General features: G+C 41.2%; 1 protein-coding gene across 1 annotated transcript; it reads left to right on the forward strand.

Moving 5' to 3' along the window:
- Positions 1 to 26,986, forward strand: LOC117551477 (trypsin-2-like). Its single transcript, XM_034224388.1, has 7 exons — positions 1 to 103; positions 1,358 to 1,570; positions 24,595 to 24,778; positions 25,439 to 25,627; positions 25,737 to 25,795; positions 26,155 to 26,291; positions 26,400 to 26,986. The coding sequence occupies exons 1-7, from the start codon at positions 91 to 93 to the stop codon at positions 26,541 to 26,543; spliced, it is 939 nt and encodes a 312-aa protein (XP_034080279.1). The 5' UTR covers positions 1 to 90; the 3' UTR covers positions 26,544 to 26,986.
- The last annotated feature ends 951 nt before the right edge of the window (positions 26,987 to 27,937 follow it).

The following is a 27,937-nucleotide window of genomic DNA, read 5'->3' on the forward strand; positions in this document are numbered from 1 at the left end:
GAGCCTCAGCTGGACAGCACACAGCACTGCAGCAGTGAAGGAGCTGCTGCTGGTGTCCTTCTCCCGGACCACCATCCAGAGCGGGCTGACATGCTGCATCTCGGTGTGGTATGCTGTCTGTTTGGGTTATGGTGGAGAGAACCATCGTCTGCCCTCTCTGAGCCCTCTCCAGCTCCCGATGCCTCTCTCCTGCCTCCTGGTAGGAGAGAGGCATCGTCTGCCCTCTCTGAGCCCTCTCCAGCTCCCGATGCCTCTCTCCTGCCTCCTGGTAGGAGAGAGGCATCGTCTGCCCTCTCTGAGCCCTCTCCAGCTCCCGATGCCTCTCTCCTGCCTCCTGGTAGGAGAGAGGCATCGTCTGCCCTCTCTGAGCCCTCTCCAGCTCCCGATGCCTCTCTCCTGCCTCCTGGTAGGAGAGAGGCATCGTCTGCCCTCTCTGAGCCCTCTCCAGCTCCCGATGCCTCTCTCCTGCCTCCTGGTAGGAGAGAACCATCGTCTGCCCTCTCTGAGCCCTCTCCAGCTCCCGATGCCTCTCTCCTGCCTCCTGGTAGGAGAGAGGCATCGTCTGCCCTCTCTGAGCCCTCTCCAGCTCCCGATGCCTCTCTCCTGCCTCCTGGTAGGAGAGAACCATCGTCTGCCCTCTCTGAGCCCTCTCCAGCTCCCGATGCCTCTCTCCTGCCTCCTGGTAGGAGATACAGGAGTTTTAAAACACCTACAGACTGGAAACAGTTTTTACCCCTGAGCCCCCAGGCTGTTCAACATGCAGTCCTAAGGGCAACATCATTATAATGAACCAACTCATTAGCACTTTAAACACTTCCTTAATGCACTTTATAGCTTTTTATAGCTTCTTGCTTTTAATGATTTATTACCCCCTCGTATGATTGACTATGTGTTTTTGTATGCGCACTGCGACAGGTTTCACAACAAAATCTAATTTTATATTTTTGTATAATGACAATAATGGCTTTCTATTCTATTCTACAAATCAAATAGATAGTCTTCTCTACTTAAAATAAAGGAATAGCAGAAATAGTGCTTTGATTTTCAAAAACACAATAAACCATTGATACTCTTTACTTCGCTTCACATGTACCTTAGCAACCCAACAGCCCACAGTCAATGGTTATTATTCCCTTTGTCTGAAGGAAGGAACTGATCTCTGAGTGAGTGCAGACACCTACTGTACAGATCTACAGTAACATGTTCACTTCTTTGCTTCAAATGGAGTTCCTTCCAGACAAAACCTCAACTTAAGCCCAACTCTTACTAATATGTTCTTAAACGTTATTAATAAGTATCTACTTGAAGACACAATGAAGTCAGTTCTTGTATTTTCTTGTTCATGTTCCACCCATAGGGCAGGAGCACCTGATAAGGGATCAGAAAGGTGCAAATGGGCCCCTCTGTGCAGCCAATGGGGTTGTGTGGATAAAGCTTCCTGAGGTGATTGGTGGCTGGAAGGCCAACAGGACAGTGAAGAGGTTAAAAAGCTCCACTGTGGCACCAGGAGGGCAGACGCTGGCAGAGATGGCAGGCATGATGACAGGTCTTCTCCTTTTGCTGTTGGCCGGTGAGTTTCAGCTCCTACTCAGACTTCTGCTGCTCCTTTCACCGTTCCTATGCTCTGAGATAGCACTCTAGTTGAGTTAAGTATTTAGAGCTGAATTTCAAACTGTCTAGGAAGCCAGTGTGTTGTTGTCTCTTCTTCTGGATCCTGGAAGCTAAATTCCAGATCAGATTGGAATGGCTGTTTTCCAGAGAAGCCAGTTAAGGTTTAGCTAGGTGGCATAATGCAACTCAGAGCTAAGGCATTGAGCTCTCTCTTACCCTCATGTCAGTTCATGGAGCTGATGCTTTCATCAAACGTGACTTATAGTAAGTGCAACCAAACATTAAAGCAAGAATCATGTAGGTACATCAGCTTTCAATGAGCCACAGTGCTCCAAACAGGAGTCAGATTTAGTTTGTATTCATTGGCCAAAGAACGGTTGAAACAGGACGGTCTTTGTTGAGAGTCTTTTGGGTCCAACTCAATATTAGAGAGGAATCCATGCAATCAAGAAGAACCCTACTTTTTGTTGTAATCACATCTTGTTTTATCCGACATTAACAAATGAAACCCACTTCAAAGACAGAGGAGTTACGTATTGCAATGCCACCAGTTGTGATGGTGTTGTCCGTTGTCTGAGTTGATCCTGAGATGATTAACTGTTTGAGTTGTTTGAACACTGACCTCTTAAAAAAATAAGTAAAGTAAAGGAGGATGAATGAATACGTTATTTTATTTTTTTACATTACCTTTCTTTAAACGCTGACCACCTGATCTATTAAACACAAATACTCTGTACTGTATTTGCTTTGAAGTCATCTAATCACTAAATCAGCATTAGTAAACCTCTCACTATCCAACCCAGTCTCACGGCATTTCGTGTTCACCAACACGATTTGCCCCTTTTTTTCGTGTTGCACAGCACGATTTTAAAAGCAATGTATTTCTACTGCCTGCAGCACGTCTTTTTCTCCGGTCGGGTCGAGGAAGACCGGAAGCTGTGTGGTTCATAAAAACATGTTCTTACTCAATATCAAGCCACAATTATTGCTTTTATTTGAAATCGTATAATTTCGGACTTTTGTCGCCGTCTGTGAGGAAAATAAATGGGGCTCAGAGCCTCAGGATACTGAAATCTGTATTTTTTAAATCTTTTTTTCCTTCTAATTTGTTATTCTTTTCAAAATAACACACTGTTATTTACTCACCAATAACACACAATTATCCTTGCTTTTATTAATTGGTTTAATTCCATAATCTCTGGCTTTTTTGGCGTCCGCCAGGAACTGAATTTCAAAATAAAAATAACCGGAAACAGACGTAGGCATTTCGAGCGATTACCCAAGATCCTCAGCTATGGTTTAAGATCGCTGATTGGATGTTTTAGCCGCAATGCATGCTGGGATTTGGTGTTTATATGATATGAAATCCGGAAAACATTTTAAAAGAATAAAATAATACTTAATTCCGAGCGCTCTTGCTTTTCTCTTTGAAAGTCATCACATAACGGCTTTGTAATACACAGTTCGGCTGCATTGTATATTACAGATCTGCCGTAGTTCTTTATTTATAGAGCCCTGATGAGAAGACCTTTGGAAAAACTGGAAGAAATGCCGCCGAAACTGAATACTTGACGTGGATCATAAATATATTCAACAATTAAACAACATCTTCAATTTCTCTTCACACAATACGTCTCCTTGCAGTATCAACACTAATTCGGCTGACTTTTACATTTGATCTAATTCACAGATAGGTTATATTTACACCATAACGGTGCACAGCTGATATAACAGGACTGTCGTTTTTAAAGATATTACTGATTTTCTTTGAATGTAAGAATGTAAATAATGAGTCTGAAATAGTATAGCAATATGCTGTAAAATGATGTGAAAGCATGCATAAAACTACACATCTTCAGATGTTGTACATACATAAGTGTCCTACACTAATAATACAAAGTTATTATGGCTGTGTGTACCTTGTGTGCACCTCCTAGTGGTTAAAGCACGTTATTGAATTATTGTTTTTATGTGTTATATTTGATTAAAAAAATATTAAGAGCACATACTTTCATAGGGGGAAAGTAGAAGGTCTGTGATAGAAATATATAATATAAAAAATCAAGAAGATACTGTAAGTGATCTCTACAATAAAACAGTTTAGTGCAGGATGTACAAAGATATTAATAGGATAGACCCTCCAGAAAAATGCGGGCTAAAATCCTTGATTATGCGATCAAACATGCAGGGTTTTATGTGATTTTATGCGGTGAAATTGCGGGAAGTTGGGAAATATGCGGAACAAATAAATATTGGGCTGTCTTATTTATTTATTCTCTCTCACACACAACCTGCCACTAACGTTAAACCCCTTTACTATTCAATTAAACACATTCAATGTTTATTTATTGTAAAAGCAATTGGGCTATTTTAATCACACGCACACACACACACACACACACACACACTTCTCCGCCTCATTCTGTTTTCATTTACTTGTTCGTTATCTGACCAGCTTCAATCTTGTAGGCTTCTCACCTCGTTTCTTGTAGCCCTTGAAAGGGTTTTGGAGGTCGATGCCTCGGTGAACGCGAGTTGTATGGCTTTCTTGTCCGCAGCAGCAGAAAGCATTTTCGAATGTTTGAATGAATCAAAGTGGGTCGTCACCGTCGATGTTCTCTTATGCTCCAACACACAGTTGCACGGGGTGCAGAATAGTTTCCCCCCACTTTCGTGCAAGACATCGGGGTACTGCTTTGTTCGGTCTTTAGCAGAAATGTTCGTCGGTAAATGAGATGGATTAGATTTTTTCATCTTGGTGTTTTCTCTCGTGTGAGCTCCACACGTTCACTCTACGGTGTTGTTTACCTTCTGTGATGCGCGAGCTGATGACGTTGCGTCAGCATCATCATCACTTCACGTCAAGACGAGTTAACTTTTTTTTTCCTCAACTTTGTGCGGAAAAATGCGGGGATTATGCGGCCTTTTGATAAATATGCGGCCTTTTCAAAATCTGCGCCATTTTGCTGATTATGCGGTAAATTCTGCGATCGCAGAATCGCGTTTTTCTGGAGGGTCTAATAGGAGGAGGTTCAAAACAGAAAAACGAATTAACCTTTATTTAAACATTAAATAATACTTTAGATTAAGGTCTTCTTTCAAATAAGAAAAAAACTTTGGGGGTATCTATCTACAGATAAATATTAAGCCTGACAAAGTACTTAACGTCTAATATATTGCTTTCCTGCAATGTTAACTATGTTGAAGCACTTATTTTAACTGATTTTATACACATCAAGTATACTCTTATGTATGTAGATAGAATAATAAATGTGCAGAATATGACAGTTTAATGGTGGAGGTACACACATATTGATAGATGTCTTATAATGCGCTGTCGAGGAACCTGTGACCCAAGATTTTCATTCATTGCATACACCGTAGTTGTGTATATGATATGTCAATAAACCTTTGAAAATCTTGAAATCTTGAAAGGGATGTGCAAAATAGCAATTATACAGTCTTTAATTAGTAATAATTTAATAATCTGTTGCTCTCCCTGAGGTTTCTCCCATTTTTTTCCTTTAAACTGTGGGTTTTTCTCTGGAAGTTTTTCCTTGTACGATGTGACAACCCAGTCTCATGGCATTTCGTGTTCACTAACGAGATTTTTAATCTATTGATTCGTGTTCACCAACACGATTTTCCCCTTTTTTTCGTGTTGCACAGCACGATTTTAAAAGCAATGTATTTCTACTGGTAATGACGCTCATGGAAGCACGGCATTCGTTTGTGTCGCTGCCCTGAAAGGCAATGTGAGCGTCCATTCTCATTGGATAACGGAGAATTGTACACCCGGAAGTAAGTATGGACATTGGACAACACCATGTGCTCTGTTTGACAAACCCCGTTTTTTTTCACCATTCATTCCAATGGCTGGCGTCTATGTCACGTGATCTTCAAATTTCTCCCTGCAGAAAAAGAAAACATGGCCGAACTTCGTTTTATTCTCGGTGTAAAATGCCTATTTTAAAGTTAGTTTGGTCATTAAAATGTGTTTTGATGTCATTTGATGCGAGAAATATGAGTTGTTATTTCAGATTATGTGTGCAGTGGATGTACATGATCTTTAGTTTGCTAGTTATTACGAAGATTACTTCAGGAAGTTTTCATTGTTACCAAGGTGGTTGCTAGGGACGCTGCTATCGATATTATTTCTGTTATGTTGTGTAACTGTTTAATGGTGTTATCTTTATTGCTACCCCCTTCCCCGTCAATGTATAGTGTTGGTCCACAGCGAAAACATATTAGTTTAACAAAATCCGCATCTAAAGATAGCCTACGTTATTTTCCCCTGTGCAATTTGTTGTGACAGTCATTCTTTGGTGGGGGCTCTAGGCCCCCCTCTGCCTCCGCGCGTCCTTTTGTGAATGGGTCAGATTAACAGAGGAAGAATTCACAGCAATCATTGGTAAAGTTATAACAAATATGCTGATTTAATGGTAAAAGATATAAATACAATATCATCACGAAGTAATCGGGATTACTCCGGCCCTGTCCTCCGCTGGGGACTCTTACTTACTCGTCTTGGCAGCTGGAGGAAAGAGAACGGACACCAGGACTCAATAGGCTTTCATGCCAGAAAACAAACAGGAGGGGGTTGGGTCAGCTGGTCATCTTTTCAGGTCTTCTTTTACCATTTAAGGTAACACAGACACATTGGGTGTCCTGCACGGACCCTTCATAACATATACAGAGAACGCACATTCGTTTCAGAGATCTGAGCTATCTTCAAATAAGGGCATTCTCCTGCTCACACTTTACTCTAAATAATGGTTTTTACTCCTCATATTTCCAACTCCCTATTATTATTGATACACAGTAATTAAACACACACATATATTTTAGATATGTATCGTTCTAGCTACTTGGCATTCTGTGTTTAGATAAGAATGTGTCCTCTCCCCACATCCCCAGTCTCCTGTCATGCCAACCTGCTCCTTTATTTCACATAAGTAATTTAAACACATTTAAGCCAACTACTGCACAAAGTTTTGGTAATTTAGTACTCACAACATGAAAGAATCAAACAGAAAGAAATCAATAAAAACACAAGCATCAGTATAATTGAGCAGTTATGATACAGGCAGATGGCTACTGCAACACACACACACACACACACACACACACACACACACACACATCCTACTCTGCTGCCTATAGCATATGTCTATATAAGGGTATTTCCTCTCTGTCTCCTTCTCCTGACAGGGAAGTTTTCACTTCTCTCTTTCCAGCTTCTTGTTCATATAAACTGCTACTATTAAATACAAAGTAATTAAGCACACACATGAATATATAAAAACACACTTCTTATATATCAGGGGACATTAAAATGAATATACCAAAAAGTACACTGTATTAAAGTTCCTGCTATAATATATTAATTTAATTATCTTCAAATTCCAGTCTCACATCTCACATTGTCATTAACAAATAACGGAAACAGACCGAAAACATGTTAAAAAAATAAAATAATACTTTATTTCGAGTGTGCTTGCTTTTCTCTTTGAAAGTCATCACATAACGGCATTGTAATACACGGTTCAGCTGCATTAAATATTACATATCTGCCGTAGTTCTGTATTTATAGAGCCCTGATGAGAAGACTTATAGACAAACATGAGGAACTGAAAACGTGACGTGGATCATAAATATATCAGCCATTAAACAACATCTTACATTTATTTTCACACAATACGTCTCCTTGCAGTATCAACACTAATTCGGCTGACTTTTATATTTGATCCAATTGGTAGATAGGCTGTATTTACACCATAACGGTGCACAGCTGATAGAAAGGGACACCTAGTGGTTAAAGCATGTTATTGAATTTCATTATTTTTATTATTAGATATTAATAGGATCCAGTGGCGAGCCGTGACTTTTCTACCTAGGCCCTCTGACCCCACCCCCCTCTTCCCTCGAAAAAAAAAAGAAAACGTTTTTACGTCACAGCCTATACTTCAGCGGAATATCAAAACAGCGGCCCGGGGTGCAAAACGCATCAATGACACACAAAACAACACCATTTATATAAACACCTATCATTACAGGGCACCCACAGCCAAGTAACAATTACAAATGAATTAAGTCGGCACGGCGGCCCACATTGAAAATCACTTTGACTTACCTTTGATGATCAAATCACCTAAACACAAAGTCCATCCTCCTGTCTTTTTGGATGAAGAACTTGATGGCGTCGTCATGCAGGTGATCCTTTGATTTTAAAGCAATCAGCAATTCCTTCTCGATCGAAATTAAGGCCAAGTCTGACAGTCGGACTTGCCCAGTCGTGGACCTCGAGTAGCTTTTTATGCGCTTCAGCGCAGAGAAGGACCTCTCCACAGAGGCAGTGGACACAGGTATTGTCAGGATGATGCATGAGAGGGTGTACACCTGTTTCATGCTTTCACTCAGTCCTTTTTTGAGGAGAAACTGATGAATGTCGGCTGGGCTTTTCCCCAAAATGTCAGACATGCCGTACATCACGGCGAGTTCCGTGTGCAGTCGAGGCTGGTCGAAATATCCGCCATAGCTCTCCATCAAACTGTTCAAGGCAGCAGTTGGGAAATAGTTACAGTAATGCCCGAACTGTTGCGGGTCCAGAAGGGCCAGGAATTCCAGCTTTTTGTGGTCACTGAAGCGGTTGGAAATCTGGGTTAGCAGGCTGTCAATTACGCTGCAGTGGAGCTCCCTGTACCGTGCACGAACGTCTCCTTGAGCTCCACGGCCGCGCGGAGGACCAACCAAAGCCTGGGTTTCATCGTAGACGCTGTCAAAGTTCCCCTTCTCCTGTTCAATTTGTCGCTGTAGCTGATCCACTCTGGCCAGGCAGAACTGCACATCAAAACCTTTGTTCTGAAGTATTTCAAAAACAACATCCGAGTAGGAGAAGATAGCGTGGAAGGTTTTCAACCAAAAGCTGAAATCGAAGCTGGTAAGGAGGGTGATGTATCCATCAGAGCAATGAACAGTTTCGTCATCAAACTCTGTGTGATGGTCTACGATGTGCTCGAACACCTACGAGAGTAATGCTTAGTTTAGAAAAAACAACTTATAGACCTCCAGTAAACACTAAGATTAGCTTTTCATTTAATGTAATACTAGCATAGTTATTTACCTTCATGTTTTTATGAGTGGGTAGTTTCCAACACTAAATCATTTCTTTATTATTGTTAATATTTCCATTACGTTCATTGTTATTATTATCTTACCTCTCTCAATTCCCTGGTCTTATCTGCCACTGTGCACACCAAGCAAGAATGAAAGCACCAGCGAGTAGGAGCTGCCCGTGGAAGCCTATGCTGGCAAATATCATCCAGTAGCTTGGTGCGCTTTGCTGAGCGGCTGAAAAAGGTGGCCAAGCCAGAGAGGTGGGAGAAGAAGACCTTACACTCTCTTATCTTGGAAGCTCCATTTGACAAAACGAGATTTAAGATGTGAGCATAGCAGTGAATGAAAAGGGCCTGTGGAATTGTTTCCTTAACTTTCGCTTGCACCCCATTCAATCCAGAGGCCATAACAGCTGCTCCATCGTAGCACTGCGCGACCACTTTGTCAATACAGCCACTCTCCCTCAGGAACTCCAGCAGCCGTGTAGCTATGGCCTCTGCTCGTTTGTCCTCTGTCACATCTTCGTACTTGAAGAAACGCTCTTTTATCCCATCGTCAGTGACATATCGAAGCACATATGACATCTGCGCCACGTTGCTAATGTCTGTCGTTTCATCCAACATGACCGCGACAAAAGATGCCTTCCTCAGCTCCTCTTTCATGCTATCCGTCATTACACTAGCGACAGCGCTGATCAGGTCATTCTGAATCCTTGAAGATGTGCCGGTAAATACTGTTGATGTGGCGAGGTGTGTGTGCAGGTCGCTGTCATATTCTGCCACTAAATCCAGCAACTCTATGTAATTCCCCTTGTTTGATGAAGTTACACTCTCATCGTGACCTCGGAACGGCAACTCCTGCTTGCCCAAGTACACCACACAATTTATCAGGCGTTTCAAAATTCCTCGGTTCCTCTTCACCTTTTCATTATGAAGGATGACACCCCGGCGTTGTTGCTCATCCAGCTGGAGCTCTATCCTGGTGTCCCCAAATGTTTTAAGCCGAATAGTAGCTCTGAGGTGACCTGAAGCATTCTGATGGCGATGTGCTGATTTGGATAAACTTCCTAAATCAGAATATCCATCTCTGGCCCATGACCCACTGTCCGCTCCAAAAAGCAAGCAATCCCAGCAGTACAGCTTTTGTTCCCTGGTTGATCCGGTCATCCAGTTGTATCTGGCGTAATTGCCGATATTAAAATGCCTCTCGAACCGTTTGGTTTTTTGAACCAAATTAAGCTGTGGTGTTGGTCGCCCTTTGGTAATTAACTCCAATTTATCCGTGTAACTCATTCTTGAAAAAGACTCGGTTAGTAGTTTCGCAACGATGTCATTACTATCACTAACGTGAGCCATCGTGAATGAACGTATGCTAATTCCGCCTAGCTTGACCCGTTGATATATAACATGCATAAACTTGGCAGCGCAGCGGGCGGAACTTGTCATAAAGTCCGCGATAATAAAGCCCTCCCATTTAGAGGGAAGATATGATTGGTCAATTGTACTGTCACTTGACATTACTCTCTCGTTGTTTTACTATAGCGGTCCCTCTGTGAATCGCATAGAGGGCCAGACGAGCTTTTTTCATGTAACCCTTCACATTCAAACAGAAACTGAACAGGCAGATTCGAAGGATTTATTTCTTTGGACATTTTATTTTAAATACAATTAAATCAAGTTTTTTCGGTAAAAATATAACAAAAATAATATTTAAAAAATATATATTTAAAAAAAATAATATATTTTTTAAATGTTTTTAAATATTATTTTTTAGAATATCTTAGGCCCTCAGAGAGGGCCTAGAGGGCCCTGACGGCTCGCCACTGATAGGATCCCTATAAAGTATATTAATTACTCGTTATTCTCTACTAATAGTTAACTAAAGACTGTATATAATGACTATTTTGCACATCCCTTTCAAGATTTCAAGATTTTCTAAGGTTTATTGACATATCATATAGGCCTACACAACTATGGTGTAGTTCTGCATTGAATGAAAAACTTGGGTCGCAGGTTCCTCAATAGTGCATTACAAGACATCTATCAATATTTGTGCATACCTCCAGCAATGTTAACTATGTTGAAGCACTTATTTTAACTGATATTATACATAATGTATTATACTCTGATAAGATGTATGTAGATATTTCATCTCCGGCCTTGTCAGGTATTGAACAATCAATAAATAAAGAACACAGAATTGTTCAATATAAAACACAGAATTTGTGTGATTATACTAAATGATTTACAAATAAACACCACTGCATATTTACAACTATACACATGCTGATGTAACGAAAATGTTCCAACTTGGGATCAATAAAGTATATCTTATCTTAAAGGAATGGTATGCTCATGACACTCATTTAAAAATAATTATCATCCGATAAAACAGACCAGTCTCTGCCAGTCTCTTTTTTTTTTTTTTTTAATCCGATGACGTTATCAGTGATTTTAAACTGATTAATTACCGAAATAACATCAACCCTGTGGGCGGTGCCATTTTACCGGACGTGACGTAAACCATGCGTTTGGTTTCGAGGACACGTTGATGTTCATATTATTTACTGTAGTTACTCTCTTCAAATATGCCTCATTGTATCGCGAAACATTGCCACAATTCTGATAGGAACAATCCACGGAATGCTCGGTTCCATCTGTTGCCAAAAGGTAAGCGTAGGAAGTACGTTCGGAGGCAGTGGCTAGCGAAATGTGGCCGGCCCGAACCGAAAGATCCACAGGCGCATGTATGCAGCGAACATTTCAAGTTTCCGGACGACTACTCTGAGAGTATGATAAAACATAACATGGGATTTATTGAACAACCATTACTTAATGGAGATGCAGTACCATCGGTCTTTCTGGTGTCATCACCGACCAGGACACCAGTTCGGCCAGTTGAGAAATCGCCCTCTGCAAGTGTGAAGCGACGGAGGACCAGAAGTAGTGCTCGGAGTAAGAATAAGGTATGTTATGGCGCATTTCCATTGCAGCGGGTAGCCCCGTTTAAACGTCCTTTATCGTCCAGGCCAGGCCAGTTTTTGGTGGCCTTTCCATATAGCGTAGTACCGGCTAGTGGGTATTTCCCCCCAGTTTTTCCGGCCCCATAAAATCGTGGTTCTAGGGCCAGGGACAACGAGGCTGAGTATGCTAAACTAGAGAGGGAATCGCTAGCAAGGGTGCTACTACATGCATACATATCTAGTAATCAAAATCATTGTATCTACTAAGTAGTACTAAGTAGGCTCGAACCTGTATGGCTGAATTCCCCCTTCCAATCTCTTCATTTTGCTCAAAACTTCTTCCTCGGCTGACGAGTCCGAACTCAAATACTCCATGTTTACAAAGTGAACGCATGGATGACGTCACGACCATCACGTGACTACTGAAAATGGGCAAAATGGCAGCGGCCTGACGGAATATACAGGTTTTGATAAAAAAGAGCTATAAAATCATTATTTACCGGGGAATATCGCTGATTTCTTCAGGGTATGGTTTAAACATAATGTTTCACTAAATACTGAAGTTTTGATTAATTATCTAATGAGTGGAGCATTCCTTTAAGCTGATCGATGGCTATACTGCCATATTTGCAAAATGTGCCTCTGAACCTTGACAAGTGCATGTTTCAGGCTTATCAATTAATGTAATGTAATGTTATCAATTAACAACAGGGGTCACAAACATAAGACCAGCTGTTAAATAAAGCTCTTCTGACCTTATCTGGCATGTGTGTATATATATTAATGCTGCCCATTATGGGCACAAGCAATTTTCACCCATTTATTAATTATATGTTTTAAATGTGAGTGTTTCCTATCCCCTAAACCTCCAGGGATGTACACAGTTTAATACTGGCAACTTCTTATTATGGGAAATACGAAAACGTCTTTTAAAACTACAACTCCCAGTAGAGACGTGCCATAGATACAGAACATGTTGCGAAACAGAATAGCCAGCATGTGTAGTTCTGGGGTGGGGGAGGGGGGACGCGGTGGACCCGTTCAAATCCAGTTTTGGACAGTCTGCCGTTCGAGGCTCGGCGTAACCCTCGGAGCACACTCTCCAATCACAGAGCTTGAGGACTATCACGGGGTTTGTCAAACAGAGCACATGGTGTAGTCCAAACGATAGCTGGGGATTCTGGGTAGTGTAGTGTCTTCTGCCATCCTTTACTCCGAAAACATATTTGTTTCTCCGAATCAAAGGGGAAAAATACAAAAGCATTGCACACAATTTAAACCAATCAATGTTGTGTAATTAACAAGGATAATCTGGTGTGTTTTAGTCGATGAGTAGTGCAGATATCACTGTAAAATCAATCGACAGTAAGGGGAAGACTTACTTCCGGGTGTACAATTCTCCGTTATCCAATGAGAATTAACGCTCACATTGCCTTTAAGGGCAGCCGACACAAACGAATGCCGTGCTTCCATGAGCGTCATTACCAGTAGAAATACATTGCTTTTAAAATCGTGCTGTGCAACACGAAAAAAAAAGGGGGAAATCGTGTTGGTGAACACGAATCAATAGATTAAAAATCGTGTTGGTGAACACGAATCAATAGATTAAAAATCGTGTTGGTGAACACGAAATGCCGTGAGACTGGGTTGGATGTGAGGGTCTAAGGACAGAGGGTGTCGTATTGTCATACTGATATTATGAACAATCTGTGTTGTTGTATTTGCTGTAAAGCGTCTCTACTGTAGGCTGTTTTTATTGTATGTACAGCACTTTGGCTCCACCAAACATCATTTATAAATGTGCTATATAAATAAAACTTGATTTGATTGAATGAACTATTAGTAGAGAATAACGAGTAATGAATATACTTTATTACTCGTTTCCATTCATGTCAATTGCAGATACATGTTTAGTCTTCTCAAGCACCAACTATCAAATATCTCTCCTGATTGTTGGCACTTGACAATCACCTTCCCTGAATTTTACTCAGGTGTAACTAAAGTCTGATTTAAGGGTTGTTTATATTTCACATCATTAATCAGAATCTGCAAAGTAACTCAAATAAATGCAGTAGAGTAAAAATACCAGGTTAACCTCTGAATTGTAGTGGAGTAGAATTACAAAGTAACAATGAACTGTCATATGGGTATTAATGCTGCGCATTATGGACACAAGCGATTTTCACCCATTTATTAATTATATGTTTTGCATTTGATAACACCAATGTGTTTAATACTGGCAACTTCTAATTGTGGGAAAAACGAAAACGTTCAGTAGAGACGTCCCATAGAACATTTTGCGAAACACAATAGCCAGCATGTGTAGTTCTGGGGGGTGGGGGGGATAGTCTGGCGTGGTTTCGTTCCATTTCAAACAAGCTGTTTGACGCTGCACTGTAAGCCCGGATAAGTTGAATCTACTTAAAAGAATAGCGTAAAGTGGTTGCCTTTAAAAATGTAAGTAAAGCATTATGAAAACTTGAGTAAATTAAACTTAAATTAATCAAGGACTGGAATTGTTATTTGAAGTACAATGCACTTCATGTGAAGTTGATTTTACTTAAAATATTGTGTAATATCAATTGTTTTTTTCCAATTATTTAACTTAGAATTTTTAGTTGAAAGTGGTTACATTTCGTATTTATATTTTTTATTCCGTCAACTACAAAAAAGAAAAAAGACACAAAAATAAAGTTTTACCTTTTATTAAAACTTGAGTGTTTCATTTGGATACAATGAAATTGAGCTTCCTATACAAACTGTGGCAAAAATATTGTACCATACATTTTCCTGAGAACATTTTTCACATGAAACAATAGCAATCTCTCTATATATAAAGATATAGTTATATCTATAATATATATCTATAAAAATTGATATATAGATCTATATATTTATAAAAATAGATATATAGATCTATATATTTATGTAGAGTTCTGAAAAAATTAAGAGACCTCTGTAAAATTATCAGTTCCTCTCGTTTTACTATTGGTAAAAACTGGATTAACATTTGTGTTTTATTCTATAAATTAATGACTGACAACATTTATCCCAAACTCCAAATATTCTCATTTAGAGCGTTTATTTAGAAAAAATACCAAATGTTCAAAGTAACCAAAAAAGATGGAGTGTTTTCAGACCTTGAATAGTGCAAAGAAAACAATTTAAAATTCATTTTTCAACAACACAATACTAATGTTTTAACATAGGAAGGGCTCAGGAATCAGTCATTGGTGGAACAACCCAGATTTTCAATCCCAGCTTTCATGCGTCTTGGCTCTGCAACACCTTTCACATCGCTGTTGGATCACTTATTAAGCCACTCCGGGCACAAAAAAAATCAAGCAGCTTGGCTTTGAGTGATGGCTTGTGACCATTCATATTCCTCTGGATCACATCTGGATTGACCTGGCGGTGGGGCATGGAGCATTGTCCTGCTGGATAAACCCACCCTCAGCTCAATTCAGGTGTGAATGGAGGAAGGCCAGATCAAGACCCTGTCATGGAACAGTTGGAACCCCACTAAAAACCAAATAAAACAAACAAAGCCGAGCTGCTTGAGTTTGTGTGCCAGGAGAGACATAAAGTCACCCAGCAACAATGTGACAGACTGGTGGCGAGCAACCAAGACGCATTGAAAGCTGTTATTGAAACATCTGGGTTATTCCACCAAATATTGATTTCTGAACTCTTCCTAAGTTCAAACATTAGTATTGTGTTGTTTAATAATGAAGAACTTGTTTTCTTTGCATCATTTGAGGTTTGAAAACACAGCCTTTTCTCTGTTATTCTGACCAGTTGTAATTTTCTGCAAATAAATGACTTTTGGGAGAGATGTTGTCAGTAGTTTATAGAATAAAACACAAATGGAAATGCCAACAAGCTTAATAGGTCAAACAGTGCAAACATGCAACAACAACAAAATGCAATATGGAAGCCTAAATACTTGCCATATGTAACAGTAGCCAACTTTTCAGAACCCCGTTTCACAATGTAAGCTGATTTTTCAAAGTCTGAATTTTGGGTGCCAGCTCAACTTTACCAAGTTTTAACATCACCTGCTGAGCAAAGCGGAAAGTGTTTTTCATGCACTTTGGGTACTCCAGTTGCAGGGCATAAATGAGTCTGAACAGGACACCGAAGGCCTGAGGCAGGTTAGCCGGTCCATCCATCACCACATTCCCCTCCAAGACGATTGCCACACTGGATGGGTTGAGCTGAGGATTTTCTCCGACATAGAGGATTCCCAGTGGAGTTTGACTGTACACCTCCTTATCAGCTGCATCCTAACAGAGAAATAAAGAGTGACATATAATTCTACATCATCCACCAAAAAGTAGCTTCCACTGTTTATAATGAAAAGCATCATACATATTTTAAAAAAAAATCATATTTCATTTATATTGTTGGTGAAATAGTTAAAGACAATATATATAAGGAATAGTGTAAGTTACATTTAGTTCCGTATTTTTTTAAACTGAATAATGTCCCGGGTCAATTTCACCCAAAAATTACCAAAGGGTGCAAAATGTGAACATAACACAAGGGTTAAAGTCACTTACGGTGCAGGTCTTGAAGAAGGCAGAAGGCTCATCCCCCAAGATGATTGGCAGTCCCCGAACACAAAGGCATCTGTTGGCTCAGTGGTCTGGAATATAGTGGAGATAACAAAGAATGGTCATATATTCATCAAATACATTCTACAAACTCTACACAATTACTTTATTGCAAATATACTTGAAAGTAAAGGAGAGGACAAAAGGAGATGACATGATGGGAGAGAATAGAAAAGGGAGAGAACATAATTTCTTCTTGACCAAAGAATAGAATAGGAAACAAAACAAGAGAGCAAAGCAAAATGAACAAGGGAAAAGAGGAAACAATGACACATGAAGAGATGCAATTAAATTGACAGGACAAGAGCAGCAAATGAGAGAAAAGAAGAGATGAGAAGGAAGTCAAAGGGACAGAAGAGGAACAAGGAGAGAGGAAAGAGATTGGGTAGACAGATGTTAAGTAAACCCACCTTTGTCTGACTTAGCTCAGACAGAAATTGGCCAGTGACACCCTTCTTCTTCCTAAAGAGGTCCATCAGGCTCGGAGAGAAACGGTCAAGTGCATCGAAGAAGTTGTCCTTGAGATTTTCCCCCACCACTCAATAAACCTGAAACACAAAAGAGAACAAACCATGTAAAACTGTCAAATAAAATCATCCTTGGTGAAACAAATAAGTGCATTTTTTTTATTTAGACAGCTTTTGCTTGCTTCACCATCTGATTTTTCAAGATGCCTCTGTGCACTTCTCACAGTAATATCTTAATAAAATCAGATATGTAAGTAGGTATGAGGATATAACTACATTTTATGAACATTACATTTAGAACACAAAAGGACAAACAAACCTGGGGAGGTTTCAGCCTGGAACCTCCGCCCTGCTGCGGGACCCGTGGTGGGACCCCCGAGTCAGACGATGCGTCTTGGTCATGCTTCATATCGGCCCGGCCCGGGAAGAGATGCAGCACACCCTCCCGGCCATCAGAGTCGAACCCGCAGTTCGGAGGGAACCGACCGCCAGGACACCGGCACTAGGCCGGTGGAGGCCCTCCGATGGTGGGTCGCGTTTGCCATTCGATCAGTGAGAAGAGAGGACACAAATGGAACAAGAATTGTCAAAATCGGTTAATATATGGATGAGTGGGGGGTAACGGCTGGACACAGGCCGTGGGGGGGACACCCGAGACCGGGCTATGTCCCCGTTAGAAGGAACCGGGTGAAATAGCCAAAAAAAGACAAATTAATAAAATAGGGGGAAAAGTGACAAAAAGTGTCCGAAAATAGGCACTCGTGAGGCGGGCAGAGTCCCCTGTTAACTCCCGTTACATTCCTCCATGGTTTGAGCGAAAAATGGCTAAGTCAACTATTACGAGAACCAGGATGGGGGGTTCAAAAGGCCTGCCCAAGGCCGACCCAAAGTGCATGGTGAGCGGACTCATCACCTCCGTGAGAGTGGAGGTGTCCTGAGAGTGGAGCCTGCAGGCAGACCCCTCTCAGGCTGACAGGCAGGTAGGCCATCCAGCTATTTTAGCCGGGCCGGCTAAAATGATTGGTCGTACTTTTTCGTTCCTACCCTCACCTATGGTCATGAAGGATGGGTCATGACCGAAAGAACGAGATCGCGGATACAAGCGGCCGAGATGGGTTTTCTCCGCAGGGTGGCTGGTGTCTCCCTTAGGGATAAGGTGAGAAGTTCGGTCATCAGGGAGGGACTCGGAGTTGAGCCGCTCCTCCTTCGCGTCGAAAGGAGCCAGTTGAGGTGGTTCGGGCACCTAGTTAGGATGCCACCTGGGCGCCTCCCTAGGGAGGTGTTCCAGGCACGTCCAGCTGGGAAGAGACCAAGGGGTAGACCTAGGACCAGGTGGAGGGATTATATCTCTTCGCTGGCCTGGGAGCGCCTTGGGATCCCCCAGTCAGAGCTGGTTGATGTCGCCAGGGAAAAGAAAGTTTGGGGCTCTCTGCTGGAACTGCTACCCCCGCGACCCGACCACGGATAAGCGGGAGAAGATGGATGGATGGATGGATGGTGCTTTTTACAGCGCTACGACTTCCACAGATGAACATTTTGTATGTATTTATTGTCAAAGCATTTCATATATGCATTGCTATCGGGATGTTAAGAGCATTCCATGGAATATAACAATAAGTGTTTCTGAAATAAATTACATACCCCACCTTTAAGGGACGTTAATCAACAACATCTGATAATGTGGTCGCTAATGTTAGCTAAATGGCGTCTCACCTGATGTAGTAGCACAAAGCAGCCGTCCAAGCGCCACCCTCCTCTCCCTATGATGGAAGCCTGAGACAACCTGTGGTGGCAGGGTTCGAGCGTCCGGCGTTAATGTGGGGTGGTGTCCGACTCACACGACTAAAAGAAAGGTGACAAAAACAGCAACTGGGTGAAAAAAAAATCTACGTCTTTCAGTGAACACGAACAAGTGAAAAAAGTACAGCACTATCTGTTCAAAACTATCTGCACCTCGTAGCCTACTATCGCTCAGTAAAAGTTAACAAAAGCGAGGGAAACACACATTGCCTGACTGCAGTAGCGTAGAAGTGCTGCAGTTAAGTGAGGTAAATCAAATGAAAACTTAATGCGGTCGCTATTAAGATCTAGATCCCTCCGCGGGATCCATGATCACACTGCGGGGATCCCCCCCCACCCTAATGACCACCTAGCAGCACATTATACCGCTTATTACACGGCTACATACTAAAAAAACAAACAAATTATTCATAATATCGATTTTAAAATGATTTAATTTACTTGAAAATGATCATAATGCTTCCGCCAAAATAAAAAGTCCGTTCCACGGCGCACCAACGAATGGAACTTTAATTCAGAAAATAAACGGCAGCATTATTCGAATTTACCTGTAGGCTAACTGTCAAAGTCTGTTCACATTTTATTTTCCTCTAACAAGTACAATAAACAATGCGAGAGAAGCCCACACCGTGTTCCCGCCAGTTGATACTTCCTGTGGCTGTGTTACACCCAAAAGTACGAGAATTCAACCAAGCCCTGTTAGCTAAATCACTCACCAGATTCAGTAGATAAGGCAGCCGTGCAGCGTCCTTCCTTTGGAAGCGTAGACAGCGCGGTGGAAGGGTGCAAGTCAGCGGCGCCGGATTCATTTCAGAAGTGGGGGGGGCAAAAAATGCGTGTGTATGTGACATAGCCTACTTGCCAACCCTCCCGATTTTCGCGGGAGACTCCCGTTTTCCTCCCGGGGTCATATTTCTCCCGCATTTCTCCCGATTTCTGACTAAATCTGATTTGTTTCATTCTAACATAACGCACCAAATGTTACTGTTTCCACTCGGACTTCAATACAGCTACACCATTGTTTGGTTTCCATGGTAACGTGTCTCTTTAGTAGCGCGAGCAAATGAAAGTCTGAGAGGGTCTTCAGGAGGAAGATAGTCAGAGAAAACAGAACAAGAATGGACAACTCGACCCTCTGCTCACTCCTTTCCTGTACATTAAACTATACAGACCAGCCCACACATATGACAGCGCAGTTGCTCATTCCATCTCTTCTTTGTTCCTGCTACGCTCTTGTTTGACAAGCTGAATGTTGACTGGTGTTTGACTGAAGTAAGCTCTGTGAAAAGTTCCAGTTATTAACTCGGTATTTACAAAGCTGTCATCTCCACATTTGGAGAAAGTTACAAGCCGTTTGACAGCATCACATCTGCATATTTCACAGAAGGCTCGTTTAGTGGTTTTGCAAATAATTAACCACTCTCTGTTTTTGTACCATTCTGCATTGAAGTACCTTCTCTTTGCCCAAATAAGCTTTTATTTGCCCGTCACAATGTCCCGACAACAAACCTCCATGCAGTCGGAACCAGCCTGTTTCGGTTCAACGATGCCGGCGGTGGCGGTTTTGACAGCCTCTGCGGCCGCAGAGCTGCTGCTGGGGTTCATCTGGCTGCGCTGGTTCTATGGTTGAAGGACCAGGCTCCGGAGCTGGTTCTATGGTTGAAGGACCAGGCTCTGGAGCTGGCTCTATGGTTGAAGGACCAGGCTCCGGAGCTGGTTCTATGGTTGAAGGACCAGGCTCCGGAGCTGGTTCTATGGTTGAAGGACCAGGCTCTGGACCTGGCTCTATGGTTGAAGGACCAGGCTCCGGAGGTGGTTCTATGGTTGAAGGACCAGGCTCCGGAGCTGGTTCTATGGTTGAAGGACCAGGCTCCGGAGCTGGTTCTATGGTTGAAGGACCAGGCTCTGGACCTGGCTCTATGGTTGAAGGACCAGGCTCCGGAGGTGGTTCTATGGTTGAAGGACCAGGCTCCGGAGCTGGTTCTATGGTTGAAGGACCAGGCTCCGGAGCTGGTTCTATGGTTGAAGGACCAGGCTCCGGAGCTGGTTCTATGGTTGAAGGACCAGGCTCTGGAGCTGGCTCTATGGTTGAAGGACCAGGCTCCGGAGGTGGTTCTATGGTTGAAGGACCAGGCTCCGGAGCTGGTTCTATGGTTGAAGGACCAGGCTCCGGAGCTGGTTCTATGGTTGAAGGACCAGGCTCTGGAGCTGGCTCTATGGTTGAAGGACCAGGCTCCGGAGGTGGTTCTATGGTTGAAGGACCAGGCTCCGGAGCTGGTTCTATGGTTGAAGGACCAGGCTCCGGAGCTGGTTCTATGGTTGAAGGACCAGGCTCCGGAGCTGGCTCTATGGTTGAAGGACCAGGCTCCGGAGTTGTGGATGTCAGGGATGTGACATTCAAGTTGTTGAATTTCAGCTTAGTTTGACTGTATTTTGTTTTCTTATGCGCCGGTTCTTCTGACATGTTTGCAAGTTTATCTATCTAGGTTAACGGCGGACACACACTGAACAACGTAACACATAACGTAAACAACGTAACAAATAAACACATCTAAGCTTTGTTATTGGTTGTAATGTACATGGATACATTTGAATGGTGTGACAATGTCCTATTTGATTGGATTAAAATGTACATATTCTTCCTGTTATGTCTGCCTGCTGTATTTTACCTAATGCAAAGTGACCTGCTCCATCGAAGTCAGTCGCATTGATCCGAAGACACATTTTGAGTTGTATACACTGTTGGAAAGAGGAGATTCCTAGCTTTCTAATGATATCAGGATTGTTTTTGTACTATATTAAGCAAAATATGTCACATTATATAATGACTGTCACCGAGTCATCATTTTGAGAAAAAGGCCTTAAAGTTTCCTCTTCTCTGGATCGATCTGATTGGTTATTAGCGGAGCAAATGATCAAAATACTACGGTGGGAAGATATTTTCGTTTGGATTACTGGTCTGGGGGAAGCTCGAGAGTGTGTGTGTGTATACGTGTGTGTGTTTGTGTATTTTTGCGTTTGTTTCCAGGGGGAAACTCTCAGGAGAAACACCGGCTGTTGTTATGCTTGCTGTGACGTCAAGTTACTCCGTTCTCCGCTTGTAATTATGCCGTTAAAAGCTTCAAAGCTGTATTTATCATCTGAATTTGCCGAAACAAGTTTAATATTCTGAAAGCCAAGACTTTGTTTATTTGAAATCAGATGAAAACAAACTGTAACGGACCCTGCGGTGTTATCTATGTTTACTATGCCTAACATTCATAATGTCAGCGGAGGGAGGGGGAGCAGCGCTGTGGAAGAGCAGAGTGGCGAGTGAGAGGCGAGCTGTCATCTTCCCTTTACAAGCTTCAAAAATGCCTGTAGCTAATGAGATTGAATATAACAATAAAAAATAACAAAATATACACAGCTAGATCAGATGGCGTTCTTTTTAGATGCGACTTTAGAGTAGAGGGGAATTATTGAAACGGGATGTGTACAGGGTTCTGCGGCATCCGCTGCTGCGAAAATATGGGGCAGGGCCGTAAAGTGGGGGGGCCAATGGCCCCCTGGCCCCCCCACTTCCGGCGCCCTTGGTGCAAGTCCGTCGTTCAAAGTGGGGTTCCGTCCGACTGAGAAATTGCGAGCTGGAAACGTGGCTGCGGCACATTAAAAGATCCTTCTCTTTCCCATAATGCATTGCGAACATGACTAAAACTTAATAATGTGAAGTTACTTAACTTAAAAGTATTGACACATTGCTTAACTAACATATGTAAGTATTATATGCTTACATTTGGTAGTCAGCAAGTAGAATAAGCTTACATTTGATAGTAATGCAATGAAACTTAAATAATGTCAGTAATTTGTAATTCATTATTTAATTAGATATGAATTCCGGGCTAACAGTGTGGCGTAACCTTGACGCACTGCCACTCCAACATCCAATCCCAGAGCTTGAAGATTAATCACGGGGACTGTAGTCCTAAACGATAGCTGGGGATTATGGGTCGTGTAGTGTCTTCGGCCATCCTAAACTCCTAGGGGCCTACGTCTGTTTCCGGTTATTTTTATTTTGAAATTCAGTTCCTGACGGACGCCAAAAAAAGCCAGAGATTATGGAATTAAACCAATAAATAAAAGCAAGGACAATTGTGTATTATTGGTGAGTAAATAACAGTGTGTTATTTTGAAAAGAATAACAAATTAGAAGGAAAAAAAGATTTAAAAAATACAGATTTCAGTATCCTGAGGCTCTGAGCCCCATTTCTTTTCCTCACAGACGGCAACAAAAGTCAGAAATTATACGATTTAAAATAAAAGCACAATAAGAACATGTTTTTATGAACCACACAGCTTCCGGTCTTCCAAGACCCGACCGGAGAAAAAGACGTGCTGCAGCCACGAAACACATTACCAGTAGAAATACATTGCTTTTAAAATCGTGCTGTGCAACACGAAAACTAGGGGGAAATCGTGTTGGTGAACACGAAATGCCATGAGACTGGGTTGCACTGTCCTGTAGGCTTAGCCTTTAATTTAATCTGAAGTTCTGTATATCTGCTGAATGTCAGTAGGAGGAAAACTGCTGTGATTAACATACTGAAGATGCTCTTAATCCATTAACTGTAGGAAGGCAGGCAAAGCAAGTTTATTTATATAGCACCTTTCAACACATGGCAATTCAAGGTGCTTTACAAAAATGAAAGACATTCAGACAAAGACATTTAAAAACAGTAAAAGATAATAAAAGAAACATTAAAAGAGAAAATACATGAATAAAAAGTTACAGTGCATTAAGATGTGAATAGTTCACACAGAAGTTCCACTTTACTGATGAACACAACGGCTCAGTTTCAATTAAAAGCAGCGGCAAAAAGAAAAGTCTTCAGCCTGGATTTAAAAGTAGTCAGAGTTGCAGCGGACCTGCAGGTTTCTGGGAGTTTGTTCCAGATATTTGGAGCATAATAACTGAACGCTGCTTCTCCATGTTTAGTTCTGACTCTGGGGACAGAAAGCTGACCAGTCCCTGAAGACCTGAGAGATCTGGATGGTTCATCATTTAGCAGGAGGTCAGAAATGTATTTTGGGCCTAAACCATTCAGTTCTTTATAAACCAGCAGCAATATTTTGAAATCTATTCTTTGACACACAGGAAGCCAGTGTAAAGACTTCAGAACAGGAGTGATCCACTTTCTTAGTGTCAGTGAGGACTCGAGCAGCAGCGTTCTGAATCAGCTGCAGCTTCCTAATAGATTTTTTAGTGAGACCTGTGAAGACACCATTGCAGTAGTCGAGTCTACTGAAGATAAAAGCATGGACAAGTTTTTCCAAATCCTGCTGTGACATTAGTCTTTTAATCCTAGATATATTCTTTAGGTGATAGTAGGCTGATTTAGTAACTGTTTTAATGTGACTGTTGAAACTCAGGTCAGAGTCCATGACTACTACATGACTGGCTTTATCTGTTGTTTTGAACATTGCAGGTAAGAGCATTTAGTGAAAGGATCAGATGTTCTCTGTAAACTGTACTGTAGAATAATACTTTCAGTGTGAATCTTCTCCTGCCTGAATCTGCTTCATGGTTTTCTCTTTCTTTGCTTCATGTGTTCTGTTTTTAATTCAGCAGGTGAACCTATATGTTCATAACATGGTGTGTGTGAGCTTAACTGTGTGTCATTGTTGGTGTATAGCTACTGAGTATGCTGAAGGAAAGCATGGTTTTCCTGTACAATCAATCATTTCTGATCCTAAATATCTCGGCTCCTTCTTTTCTAAGGTCACATTCTTCTGTTGTCTTACATAAAACACTTCAGTAAAACACATCGTATTGATATTTATGTTCTCTTCTTTTCATTTGAACTGCTTTTGATATTGAGGTTTTCTAAAAGTAACAGAAAGTAATCAGGTTACATTACTTTAATATTTTGATACTCAGATCAAGTTACTGATTACATTTGTGTGTTAAAGTAACCCTCCCAACCCTCTCTACAACAACCACTGTTCTCACTTCCAGTCTGCTGGTGGTGGGTTTCTCTTTCAGGTGTGACAGTGGGCAGAGTGCTGGATCTGCAGAAGAGAATATACGGAGGTGACATATGTGCTAATGATGACCGTCAGTACCATGTGAAGCTGAAATCAACTTATGGGATTAATAACGTCAAGTGTGGTGGATCTCTGATCCATAAGTTTTGGATTCTGACTGCAGATCACTGTGTGCCAGAAGGGTGAGAAATATTTACTTAAAGGGGACCTATCATGCAAAATGCACTTTCGTACGTCTTTTATACATGAATATGTGTCCCCGGTGTTCCAGGGAACTCACCAAGTGTCAGAAAACACAACCCTCTCTATTTTCCTCCGTACCCAAATCCCTTAAAAAGGGGCTGCAACGGATCTGATCCAGACTGATCCAGATTTGAACACTTCTGTGACGTCACAGAAGTGGTGCTACGGCTATTGGGCCAACTACACCAATCAGGAGGAGACAGCCACGGACATTGCCGTTCGAAAGCGCTGGAGACGCTGTAGTACATATGCTAGGCCTGTAGGTGGTGCTGTTCTCACAGAATCAGCCCATGCAAAGACAGTGTTAAATTGAGCGAAATGAGGAATGGCTAAAATGCATGATCTGTTTGGTATTTTGAAAAATAAAAAGTATAAATATGCCTTATATAGGTATGGTCCTACACTTTATTATTCAAATATAGCATGATAGGTCCACTTTAAACTGCGTAGATACATTACATCTGAAAAATAATTATTTGAAACGAACATTTAAATAACATAAAATATCATGTCTTCATGTTAAATACCCTAAACCATTACACTCTGATGCATTTTCAGTCATTTATTGATGTCACCCTTTCAACTTTAATTATTTGCAGGATGACAAGCGTGACAGCATATCTAGGTGTGCATCAAGATGGCCAAAACAACCCATTTGAGATCAAGGATATTAAAAGATATAAAGACGAGAACGGAGAGCCCCATGACATCGCGCTGCTGCTGTTACGTGAGCCTGCGATGGGTTATAAATGTGTAGATCTTCCTCAATGTCACACACCTCTTACAAGGTGAGTTGTGATCTTAAATAAGTCGAAGAGTGAAACTCCTAAGGAACTCAAAGTGAGATAAACCTCTGACATCTGTTTATGAATGTTATGTATTTTTCTTGTATGTCAGCGAACACGTTCAGATTGCAGGTCATGGAGCCACTACGCTGAACAAGGATGGTACAAGAGGTGAGAGGAATCTTGTTTATGTTAAACTAACAACTTTAAATGCTCATGACTGTCAACGTTTTTTCATCATTGTACACACACACACACACACACACACACACACACACACACACACACACACACACACACACACACACACACACACACACACACACACACACACACACACACACACACACACACACACACACACACACACACACACACACACACACACACACACACACACACACACACACACACACACACACACAATATGAATCTGCCAGTAAAATATATTTGCATTCATCTGTAAAATATGTTTCTGTGTGAAGTTCATAAGATAACATTGTAAAAAAACATATTTTGTTGTCATCTAGGGACCGATAGCCCAATCAAACTCCGTTGTGCAAACACACAGGTTGCTGCCTGTCGACACACATTTCAAAAGCCAGTCTATACATCTACATATGACACCTTGATCTGTTTCACAGAGACTGACGTTGATATAAGTCTTGTGAGTTGGCTTATTTTTTTAAAGTTTGACCAGTTTATTACAAAAATAAGTTTTCCAATAAATGCAAAAAAGTCTGTGGTTAACAATTTGTACGTCTCTCTCTCTCAGGCGGACTCGGGTGGAGGACTGGTGTTCGACAAGAAGATTTACGGTGTCATTTCTTTCCTGGTTGGTGAAAAGCCCTTTGAGAGCCCAGCTGGAGCTATCAAAGTCTGTACATACATAGACTGGATCAAAAAAATAATTGTCTAACATGTGTTTAAACTTATATGTCCTGTTGTTTGACAGGCTAAAATGAAGAAGAAAAATGTTGATTGACTCTAAATTTGCAGGTGATATATTTACTACTGGTTGGTTTACATTAAAATATGAACTATTAATAGTAACGTCCTTTATGACAAACAAACAATTGTGATTCATGACTGTTATTTCACAATGTAGTGTCTGAGATATAAATGCAAGTTTACACATTGTTGATTTCAAACTATTGTTATGATCTTTTTTTATTTAAAATTTGGAACTCAATTGTAAAAATCAAAACAAAGAACCAAATATAAAAGTCTGTTTCTTGTGAGCACGCTGATCTCGTTCTCTGCTGGCAGCTCAATCTGAAGTAATGCATTTAATTCTTGTTTCCCTCAAAATCAACTTCTTGTTTAATGTTGTCATTTAAAATAAAAGAGTCTAAATCAATATTTCACTGATTGTTTGTTTGTTTATGAATGCAGCGTCACATGATCACATTTCTGCTCAATTCAACTGATCAATATCTTTGAACCTGCAGTTACAGTTTGTGTCCATGTGGGGGCAGCTCGCTTTCATATTGATGAGAGTTGCTATATGTTACTAATGAATGAGTCCTATGGCTGAAACATGGATACAAAAACTGACTTCATCGTGTCTTCAAGTATATAAGTATTATTTTATTATAAGAAAATATCAGTAAGATTATATTTGTCTTGTTGGGTGGGGGCGTCTTCTATTACTCATTATCTAACACCTACTGTAGGCTTTAGGAATACACTCTATGAATACAGTGCCTTGCAAAACTATTCACCCCCCTTGCAATGTTCCCTCTTTTCTTGCAAGGAAAAAACAAAAATAATATAATATTTTTGGGGGGATTTTATGGCAAGACCGCAAAAAAGTCAGTCAAAATTGGTGAAGTGAAAAAAAGAGCATCTTTTAAAACATAAAAAAAATAAAAAATTAATAATCTTTTTCTCAAAGTAATGATAAACCTGTGAGTTCGATGTAGAAAAGTCAGAATCAATATAGATGTTTTTTATTTGAAAGAAAATTCAGATTGAACATGGTAAAAAACTGTAAATTATAGTGTCCGTCCAAAAATTAGTTTTCACTATTTTACTTATCGTGAAAACCAGGCCCGGACTAGCCATCGGGAGGACCGGGAAGTTTCCCGATGGCCTGGCCTGTTAAGTCATAGATATATATAAACTGAAGTTACCTACTGTAACTCCAGCTTCTACGAGTATTGGCGAAGCCCTCTAAGGCTATCGCTGTAAGAGGGGAAAAGGGCCGCTCTCCGCGTGCCGAGAGGCAGGAGAGAGGCGCACAGCCGGCTCCCTGACGTCACTCACTCTGACAAGACACCCAGTACAGGGTGCGTCAGAGAGGAATGGGAG

The sequence above is a fragment of the Gymnodraco acuticeps genome, unplaced genomic scaffold (genome assembly GCF_902827175.1).
Source record: "Gymnodraco acuticeps unplaced genomic scaffold, fGymAcu1.1, whole genome shotgun sequence".
NCBI classification, from domain to species: domain Eukaryota; kingdom Metazoa; phylum Chordata; class Actinopteri; order Perciformes; family Bathydraconidae; genus Gymnodraco; species Gymnodraco acuticeps.